The 10,864-nt window shown below is 34.9% G+C and overlaps 1 protein-coding gene across 1 annotated transcript; it reads left to right on the forward strand.

Moving 5' to 3' along the window:
- On the forward strand, positions 929-9,513 carry LOC109712962 (cytochrome P450 90B1-like). The gene is made up of 9 exons (XM_020236871.1): positions 929-1,191; positions 1,994-2,363; positions 2,827-2,979; positions 3,781-4,092; positions 7,389-7,420; positions 7,865-7,874; positions 7,914-7,992; positions 8,626-8,732; positions 9,244-9,513. The coding sequence occupies exons 1-9, from the start codon at positions 959-961 to the stop codon at positions 9,460-9,462; spliced, it is 1,515 nt and encodes a 504-aa protein (XP_020092460.1). The 5' UTR covers positions 929-958; the 3' UTR covers positions 9,463-9,513.

Consider the following 10,864-nt stretch of genomic DNA (forward strand, 5'->3'; position numbering starts at 1 on the left):
ATTATTCATGAATTATTGTCGAATTATTCAAGAATTATTGAAAAACTTCCGTAAACTTCCGGAATATATGGATCATGAAAAAAATGAAGAAAGAGACAACAATAAATTTTTTTATTATTTTTTTTACTTAATTTACTTTATTTTGTAGCTTTCTATTTTTATATATATTCTTATGAATTTATAACTATGTGTGCTAGCTAGTAGCATAAATTTAANCTCGCTAATTATTCGGATATACGATTTATATAAAAATTATATGTTCACCAATTAAAAATACGGGATCAAAAATTCGGTTGTTAAACTAAGCTTTTTTACTTAATTTACTTTATTTTGTAGCTTTCTATTTTTATATATATTCTTATGAATTTATAACTATGTGTGCTAGCTAGTAGCATAAATTTAACGAAAAAAGCTTAGTTTAACAACCGAATTTTTGATCCCGTATTTTTAATTGGTGAACATATAATTTTTATATAAATCGTATATCCGAATAATTAGCGAGCCCATTTTTAAATCGTATTTTTCAACGAATTTAAAAATCATGATACAAATTTCATTCGAATTATTGAGAAAATTACTTACTAATTTAAAAAATATAGAGTTTTAAGTTGTGCTATTGATATAAAAACTGTATCATATCGATATCTTATTGATACAGTACGATTCTGTGAATACGATCTGTACCGATAAATACATAAATTCTTGCTTTCAGTACTATTCTAAGTACTACTCTAGAAACTATTAAGGGTGTAATTTAATTAACTAATTTGAAGATGCTTTAACCAATCCCCTTTTTTTTGAAACACACAACGTACGGCAACACGCACACGTTGCTTCTCACGCCAAAACGTGTCCCCAACACCTATATATATGCGCAAGACACTCACACTCGCTCATCACACTCCTCCAAAACCACACAAGGAAAAAAAAGAAAAAAATAAATAATAATCAACTTCTCATGCATTTATTCATGGCGCTTCCTCTCCTCCTCTTAGTATCTTTTCTAGCTATTTTGGCTCTCAACATCTTCATTGTTCGCTGTAGCCATTGGAACGCCGCCGCGCACTGCGGTCGGCCGCTCCGGTTGCCGCCGGGGAGCTCTGGATGGCCGCTCGTCGGCGAGACCGTCTCCTTCATGCGGCCCCACTCCTCGGCCTCCTTAGGAGACTTCATCGACCGACGCATCGCTAAGTATATACATACACTTCTATATATATATAGAGATAGGCTGGTATACTATCGGTAGCACGGAGACATCCATGCTACCAAGTTGTTTTCAATGATGCGGCTTCCAAATCGACAATCGGTTCCATTAGACTTGATCTACACTATCAAAATAACTTGGAAACTAAATTTCATAATTTTTCGGCATCATTTTTTATAATGTGAGGCTACTATAAATGCTTCTGGAAGCACGGAGCCTTCCGTGCTTCCAGGTCATTTTCGATGTTGCGACTTTCGAATCGTCGATCGGCCCCGTTAAACTTGATCGGCCCCGTTAAACTTGATCAACTTGGTAACATGGAAAACGACCTGGAAGCACGGAAGCCACTTTTTTCTTATCCCCGAACCAAACGATACCTTACTAAATTAAAAAAAAAAAATTCTGAGCACTATCTTTCTCACTCATTTTATATTAGGTTTTGTAATATAAAAGTGATTCTCAGTCATTGTCATGATGTGATGTTCGTTACTTAGAAAGGTACATAATAAATAAAAATTCGATCGGCTTTTTCCCTGAGCTATGTCTCTAATAAAAGAATTTAACTTTAAGCACTACAATATGTACATATACAATTTCATATAAAAAATATAATAATGTTTTAATAAAAACATAATCTTATGTATAATAAATATAGATATGATATTATATTTACTTAGTAGGTTTCATATTTTGTTTGTATTTTGATTTTTTTTAAATTATCGAGTCACTGTATTTGAGTCGTGTACTGTACGTGTACTGTGTTATGTGTTCTTGACGACATAAATGCAGGTATGGGAAGATATTCCGGACGAGCCTGCTGGGGAAGGCGACGGTGGTGTCGGCGGACGCAGAGTTCAACCGGTGGGTGCTGCAGGCCGAGGGGCAGGGCCTCTTCGCTGGCAGCTGCCCGACGAGCATCGCGGAGATCATGGGCCGGCAGTCGATGCTTGCCCTCGTCGGCGATGCCCACCGCGAGATGCGCTCCATTGCCGTCGCCTTCCTCGGTGGCGGAACCAGTGGCGGCCTGCGAAGGAGGTCACGGTTTTTCGCCACCGTCGAGCGGCAGGCGGCGAAGGTCCTCGACTCGTGGAATGATAGAGTCTGCCATGGCTCCGTCGGTGCCGCCGCCTCCTTCTCTGCCCACAAGGAAGCAAAGAACGTACAACTTTTTTTTTTCTTTGACCATTTCTATTTAGTATATTTTTATTTTATCATCCTATGATTAAAAAATTTTATTTTATTAAAAAAAAAAAGCTTGTTGTCAGTTGTCAACTAGAATAGCAGAGCCAAATTTTTTAAAATCTACAAAATGATATTATATATCCTCTTTAACAATAGATCTTTACAATGAAACAAAAATAACATACTGCAGAATTATTAAGTGTAAAATGCGCTTAATCACAAAATAGATAAGTATAATCTTTTGAACCATACGATTAATTAGTAAAATAAAAATGCACTAATCGATAATAAAGTAAACTGAAATTTATTTATTTATTATTATTATTGAACAAGCTAATTAATAAGCCCAATCACGTGAACTTCTCCATGGCTCAGATACATGCATGCGTGCATGCATGTGTATTAATTTTGTTCGCACGTGTGTGTATATGTCCATGCAGTTTACGTTTAGTGTAATGGTGAAGCATTTGATAAGCATGGAGGAGGAAACGGCCGAGGCGAAGCAGCTGAGCAAGGAGTACGCCACCTTCATGCGGGGAATGGCATCACTGCCGTTGAATCTCCCGGGAATGGCTCATAGGAAAGCTCGCAAGGTTAGTTTATATATAGGGTTAACTTCATACTGACCCCTGCAAATATAGTGAATGACAAATATATTCCTATAAAGTTCAATTTTCATATGTTGTCTCTACAAAAGTAGTCTCTTGATATTTTAAATATGTCTATCTGATTTGTTACTGTTAGAGAATCATTAGAGAACCGTTTATTATACTTTCAATTTGTCATTACAAATATATTCCTTCAAAAGTCATAACAGTATAATATAAAGTGCTAAAAATGTCAAAAATTAACCAGGATTAAGTATTTAACCTATGATTAATTAAATTTTTCTAACGAATTCTAACGGCAGGGACATATTTGAAAATATCAGGATTTTTGTAGGGACAATATATAAAATTTAAACTTTATAGGAATATATTTGACATTCATTATGTTTGCAGGACCTGTATGAAATTAACTCTTATATATATATTGTAGAGTTACTATGCTATCTAATGCGCTTTTCGATGTTTTCTCATTTTTCGCTTATATACTTATGCGGCGACGGGTATACGTATCATGGACACTTTTTAAACTTTTTAAACCGCAAAATAGAAAAATAAAAAAAGAGTTAAACCCTAAAAAGTTATATATATAATATGGTTAAATATATTGGCAAGTGAATTTTTGTGCTTCTATTATTGTTTACTAAAAAGCATCTTACATTTACATACGTACGATGTATATATCATTACTTAAAAAACAACAAAAGTAGCGACAATACCAAACAAAATCTTAATGTTTTATTACAATATTTACATTAATTATTAAGTTGGATAAATTTGATTTTACAGTCAAGGGCCAAGATCCTAAGCCTGATAGGGCAAAAGCTGGATGAGAGGATCAAGCAGAAGCTGCAGGAAAAGAAGCTTCTGAAAGAAGCAGAAAAAGCAGACAAAGCAGAAGCAGAAAAAGCAGCAGAAGAAGAAGAAGAGGGGGGAGGAGATCTTCTTGATTTGGTTTTGAAACATCAAAATCTAACTAGAGAGCAAATTCTTGACCTAGTACTGAGCATGCTCTTTGCCGGCCACGAAACGTCGTCCGCCGCCATCGCCCTCGCCATCTACTTCCTTCAGTCTTCCCCCAAAGCAGTGCAACAACTGAGAGTACGTAACTACGTCAACCTTATATATATAATCTGGCTTATGCGCTTTTACAAGTACGGTAGATTTTGTACTATCAAGTCGTTTCTGATCGATGATTGACGCCGTTAGATTTGATTTAGAGCATTGAAAATATCTGAAAAATAAATTTCGTGATTTTTTAGTATCATTTACCTAGTGATCGAAATAACTCAAAATCAACGAGCAAAAATAAAAATATTACAAAAAAAATAATGATATGACACTAAAATTTTAAATGAAAAATGTTGTTCTTGTTTTATATAATACAAAAAATTTTCTACCAAAATTTTACGTAATTTGGATATTTCTATATCATTATGTACTTGCAAACAACTCATCACGATTATTAAAATTGTTGATTTTAAGCTACTTCGATCACTAGGTATATGATATTGAAAAATTATAAAATTTATTTTCTTGATACTTCAAATGCTCTAAATTAAGTTTAGTAAGGGCCCGTTTGGTTCGAGTTACATAATATTATAAAGTATCTCGACATATCCAGGTATCTTGGATTTCGGCGTGAGATTACTACTGATGCTGTATTAGCGCGTTTGGTTTAATACAGTAATATAGTACTAGATTACAGTATTTATAGCATTAATACGTTTGGTTCAATTTATAAAATTTAGTAATCCTGACATAAAAATATAGTTTTTTTCAAAATTGCCCTTGTTGTGGTCATTTGAATATTATTTTTTGCGGAAATGATGAATAGAGGGAAGACCTGGGAGGACGACGCAATAGAAGATGATAGGTGTTCGTGCGTTCGCGCGCGCGAGAGAGAGAGAGAGAGAGAGAGACGTGAGAGAGATAGAGCGAGAGAAAGCGGCGTGCGAGAGAGAGGAGAGGGAAGGCGAGAGAAAGATGAAAATAATGCTGTTAATTAGATTTGGGGTTGTTGGAGAGTAAAATTGTCATTTTACATAATATATAGTATTAACAGGTTTCAGTAATGCAAGATACACGACCCCCCTCCCGTTAATATTTTCGATGTAATCCTGCTCGATTTGTAATACTATATTAACGAGTAGATTATATAGCAGATTAACCAAACACAGTTATCCTGGCAGGATTGCCTGTAATCCTGCCAGGATAACTCGAACCAAACGCACCCTAAAGGTGATCACCAACTCAAAAGTTTCAGCGTCAAAATAGATTTGATAGCGTGGAGGTCACTTGATTCTAAAAGCAGACCACTCACTCTCTCTCTCTCTCTAGCTCTCTCTCTCTATATATATAGAGAGAGAGAGAGAGAGCGACTATACTATCGATAATATTAAGTTCTTGGTACTATCGAATTTTCTGCCATTAGATCTAACCTTTGAATATTTCCATTCGTCAGATTATACTATTCAACCAACTATCCACTCAACCCTAGGAAATCACTATCCTTCTAACCGCATATTCTTTCATCCAATGGCCGAAAATTCAATAGCAGTAACCGCTTAGTAGAGCTACTATACTATCGATAATATTAAGCTTTTAATACTATCGAGTTTTCTGCCGTTAGATCTAACCTTTGATCATTTCCATCCGTCAGATTATACTATTCAACCAACCATCTGTTGGCTTAAATGGGCCAGCATCCTGCCCTTTGGCGGGAGGCCATGTGGGCCGAGTCATGTTCGAAATGGCGTGAGGCTGGGTTGGGCCGAGTCATGTTCGAAGTGGCGTGAGGCCAGGTGAGCCGAGTCACAATCGAGACCCGTCGACACTGTTTCTGTACGCTTTAAGTGAATTGGTTGCGTATTTCTAAAATCTCGAGCTTTTGGGATTAATAGTTAGCGCCAACGATCCGACAAGTGGTATCAGAGCCAGAGGTCACGGGTTCGATTCCCACATGCTGCAAATATGTGCAGGTGCTAGAGGAGGGATTGTTTGCTTAAATGGGCCAGCATCCTGCCCTATGGCGAAAGGCCATGTGGGCCGAGTCATGTTCGAAATAGCGTGAGGCTGGGTTGGGCCGAGTCATGTTCGAAGTGGCGTGAGGCCAGGTGGCTCGAGTCACAGATCGAGACCCGTGGGCACTGTCTTCTTAACGCTTTAAGTTGCATTGGTTGCCGTATTTGCTAAAAGCTCGCGACTTTGGATTAAATTGTTTACGCAACGATCCGACACCATCCACTGGTTTTCAACCCTAAGAAAATTACCATCCTCCTAACGCGTATATGCTTTCACCAATGCTCTGAAAAATTCAATAGCAGTAACCGCTTAGTAGCGCTACTATACTATCGATAATATTAAGCTCCTAAACTTATAGCTTTCTGCCGTAGATTTAACCTTTGACATTTCCACCCTTAGATTATACTATCAAGCCAAACCATCCACTCAAACCCATATAAATAACTATCCTCTCTAACGCAACATCGCTTTCATTCAATGGCCTAAAAATTCAATACACTAATTACCGTCTTAATAACTATCATAGTTATCAAATCTCTCTCCTCTCTCTCTCAGTCTCTCTCGGCCCCCCTCTCTCTCCTCGCTCTCTCTTCTCTCCATATATATATACTATATATATAATATATAATATAAGTATATAAGACTCAGCTATTATGCTATAATAGCACGCAAATCATTGTTGCTTACCAGTTTTCGGCCATGTATTGAGAGATGCTTGTTAGGACGATTGGCCCCCCTAGGATGAGTAAGGTGTTTGTTGATATAGATGGAACATCTAACGGTGAAAATGATCAAAGGGGTGATCTATTACTCGGAAAACTTGGTAAGCATCCAAGTGCTCGGCTATTGATAGCATGAGTAACCAACTCTATATATATACTCTATATATATATATATATATATATATTGAGAAATCTTTATGTAGTGCTCTGGCTTTTAAGATAATTTCTTAAATTTTTTTTTTTTTAATCTTTTTATACATATCCTCAAATTATAAGTTTTAATTTAACGAAGTCCATGCTGATCGAGCACCTTTCAGGATTGAGAAATGTTTATTAGTACTCTTACATTTTATCTCTTTAAAATTATTTATTTTTATATTTAAATTTTAATAAAGGGATGTCCATATGATGTGTGGAAAGAAAAAAAATGCGAAAACAAAACATTAATCTTAAAGTAATAACTCAGATATATACATATATACAAAAGGATGAAAAGATAGGGAATTTTTTTAAAAAAAAGGAAATTCTCTAGAAATTGAAAAATTAGTAATATTATATGATGTGTGGAGACCTCTATATAAATTTTCTTTCTTTCTTTTTAACTTCCAAGTACTTAATATTGTAAGTAATTAAAAACTTAATAAACTGCAGGAGGAGCACACAAGAATTGCAAAATTAAGGATGTAAGGACTGAGATTTTTGACAGTGCTACTAAACTTTTTGTTGATGATGTTTATGTGTGTAATTTAATTATATATGTACTCGTCAAGTTTCAGGCGAAAATGAGCTAAAATGGAGAAGATACGCGACTTTTAGTTTTCACTTAAGTGAATAGTAACTCCGGTTTTTCGGAGAAGCCACGGAGTAGCGTTGGCTTCTGGTGCGTATCGGACTCCGTTCATATCAGTCCAATAGCTCGTTTCGACCGGTTCAGCTGTTCTGGAACTAGTGGCGCTGACGGATTTTGAGTTTGACGCACGGATTTCGAGAAAATCTAAAAATACATGTTTTATATGTATTTGTGTGTGTTATTCCTTCTATTGGAAAAAGGTTGGATTTTGTCGTGAATCCGTGGTCGATCGAGACGAAACGAGNAGAAAAATTTTATTAAGTTTTTTATGAAATAGAGTTGATGAGGCTAAAATTAGAAATATGTATATATATATATAATTCCAGGTGATTGCTGAGACACTTAGGTTGGGCAACATTGTGAAGTTCTTGCATAGGAGGGCTATCAAAAATGTGCAATACAAAGGTATAAATATTGATGCCTCTTTTTTCTAGAAAACCTTCTGTGATATTCGCAGTGCCTATTTCTCTGCCCGTAAGTGATTTTTAGAATGAAAATGACTTTTCATTAAGCTAAAGTTCATGTGAAATTTTTTTTCCCAATGTTTTTTATTTAATAAAAAGTCAATGATTTTGGAATTGCAATTATTTTACTTTTTTTATTTTTTCAAACAAATTTACTCTATTACATAAGATGACAAAAAAGAGTTATAGCAATTAATTTTTAATATTTATTTCTATCTCTTTCTCTCTCGTAATTAACTTAAGCACTACTGACGAGAAAGTCAATTACGGCATTTTTTTTTTAAGTGGAGTTACAGACGAATTTAATTTTGTCAGTCGCAGGCTAATGAAAAATTGGCACACGACACATGCATATTTCTTAACACATGTTTTCTTTTTCAAAATATCCTTACATTTGACATTGCTATTCTTTTTAAACCCAGCATTGGTTTTGTGATGGTAATTACAGTCAAATAATGCATATATATATATTGAAGATATTTTAAATCTCTATCATCTATATATTTTGTAGCAAAGTTCAAAATAATTAAAGATTCTCTTTTTCTCCTTTCCTTAATTTTCTTTTGTATCAAAGGATATGATATTCCATGTGGGTGGGAATTGGTGCCAATAATTTCAGCAGAACACTTGGATCCTTCAATATATGATGATCCACAAAGTTACAATCCATGGAGATGGCAGGTCAGTAGCAATTAATCTCTACTTAAATCTCATGCATTGCAACAATGAGAAATTGGGACCCCAAATTTACCAAATAATTAATTAGATTTCGAAATCAAAAACTAACATAAAATTATTTTCTTTTTCTCTTTACAGCTCACTAAGAATTTACAGATACTTTAGCATATAGCTGCAAATGCACTACAGTTGTAACTATATATAGATCCAAATCTGGTATTTGGTATGATAAATTCGAATCCAACTATAGTGTTACTACAACAATTGAAACTATGCCAAAATTGGCCACAATTCCTAATCACTTTTTAAATAGAAATTTTTTTTTTTCTATATTGAAGGTAATTATTTAATCGTCACATAAACAAAGTGCAAAATTTGAGTGCACTTCTCGACTTGCATGCAAAAAAAAAGATTATTTATAGTTATAGCATTTTCTACTACATCCAACCGATCAAAATTTATGTATATATCTTCAACCTCACGCATCTCTAATTGTACTGTATTTTTGCTGCAGACGCTGCCCGTGAAGAGCGGTAACAGTCTGATGTCGTTCGGCTGCGGCCCCCGGCTTTGCCCGGGGGCGGAGTTTGGGAAACTAGAGATGGCAGTCTTCCTCCACCACCTTGTCCAGAGATTTCACTGGGAGCTGGCTGAACATGACTTCCCAGTCTCTCTTCCTTTCTTGGGCTTTCCTAAGGGCCTGCCAATTAAGATAAGGCCCATTGGGCCATGAGTTTCTGTGCTCAGAAAAGAAAAGTATGTAATGAGGGAATTAGATAAATATTGTGAGCTCATGATCTTATGGTTTCTTAATATATTTGAACTAATTAAGTTGCCTCACCTTGCACAATTATACTTCCACAGTGTTTTCAACGAAAGGTTTTCAACGAAAGAGCTTCTGAATTGATGATTAGCACCATTAAATATGATTACATAATTTGAATCATTAGTGATCAAGTAGTGTTAAGTGGTGAATTTTATGATCATGTAATTAACACGCGTGAAATTCGGACCCTAGAGAGTTCAAAAGAGCTTATATCAAGTTCAATTGTGTCTATTGTCGATACGAATGCTCTATCACTAGAGCCAAGGTTTTAAGTGTCCGTCGGCGCGGGCTGTATCTACCGTGCCGTACAGCACCAACAAAATATCGACACGATACAGACCCCGTGGCGATGACACAATTCAAAACCCTCTATTCTTTAAATTAGTAAGTACTTTTCTCAATAAAGTTCAAAAGATATGATAAAACAACATAATAAATAGTTAGAATATTTTGTTACTAAAGAAAATAAATATTTCATATTATTATGTGTCGGCACACAAGAATTTTTTTGACCGGCACGCATCGTACCGTACCGTGCCGACAAGTCTTCGACACGATCCTGTGCCACGGCACTTAAATCCTTGACCAGAGCACTATCAAATATTAAATATTGCAGGGATCATATTATATACAATACTCGTCTAGTCACTGTCCAAATTAATATAAAGACATGCAACAAGAAAAGTTTTGTAAAAAAATTCACATAAAAGAGACAAATAAATAATTCTACTAAGACTTTAAGATAGGAATTTATATAATTTCTAAATTGAAAGTTTACATATGTGTAGTAATTAAAATGCAACTAATTGATGAAGTTTTAGACTTTATATCATTTTTCCAATCATCAAAAGATTTAACCACAAAGAAACTTCAGAAATAANTTAGTACCCTGTGATTTAAAGTATATCAATTTAGTACCCTGTGGTTTCATTTTTCTCTTTTCGTTGGCCCCTCTGTTAATATTTCGTTAAATTATATACAAAAGACTTCAGATACCACAGCGAGACCAACATCGACCTAATGATCCATATTCTTAATTTATGCTTTATCTACACAGTTCAAAATGTGGTTTTACTTAAGTATTAATTAATCATGCAAAATATATACTCTTATTATAATTTTATTGAAAAATGTTGGCATATTTGGATGAGTTTTTCATTGCATGACCAGGGTATTATTTCTAAATTGAAAGTTTACATATGTGTAGTAATTAAAATGCAACTAATTGATGAAGTTTTAGACTTTATATCATTTTTCCAATCATCAAAAGATTGAACCACAAAGAAACTTCAGAAATAATACCCTGGTC

The sequence above is a fragment of the Ananas comosus genome, linkage group 1 (assembly GCF_001540865.1).
Source record: "Ananas comosus cultivar F153 linkage group 1, ASM154086v1, whole genome shotgun sequence".
Taxonomy (NCBI): Eukaryota; Viridiplantae; Streptophyta; class Magnoliopsida; order Poales; family Bromeliaceae; genus Ananas; species Ananas comosus.

Bases quoted from the DNA above. Each gene is read 5' to 3' on its own strand.
- LOC109712962 (XM_020236871.1), top strand. From the start codon at position 959: ATGCATTTATTCATGGCGCTTCCTCTCCTCCTCTTAGTATCTTTTCTA. The intron at 2,980-3,780 runs GTTAGTTTATAT...TTGATTTTACAG, and splicing joins CTCATAGGAAAGCTCGCAAG to TCAAGGGCCAAGATCCTAAG. The intron at 8,733-9,243 runs GTCAGTAGCAAT...TTTTTGCTGCAG, and splicing joins ACAATCCATGGAGATGGCAG to ACGCTGCCCGTGAAGAGCGG.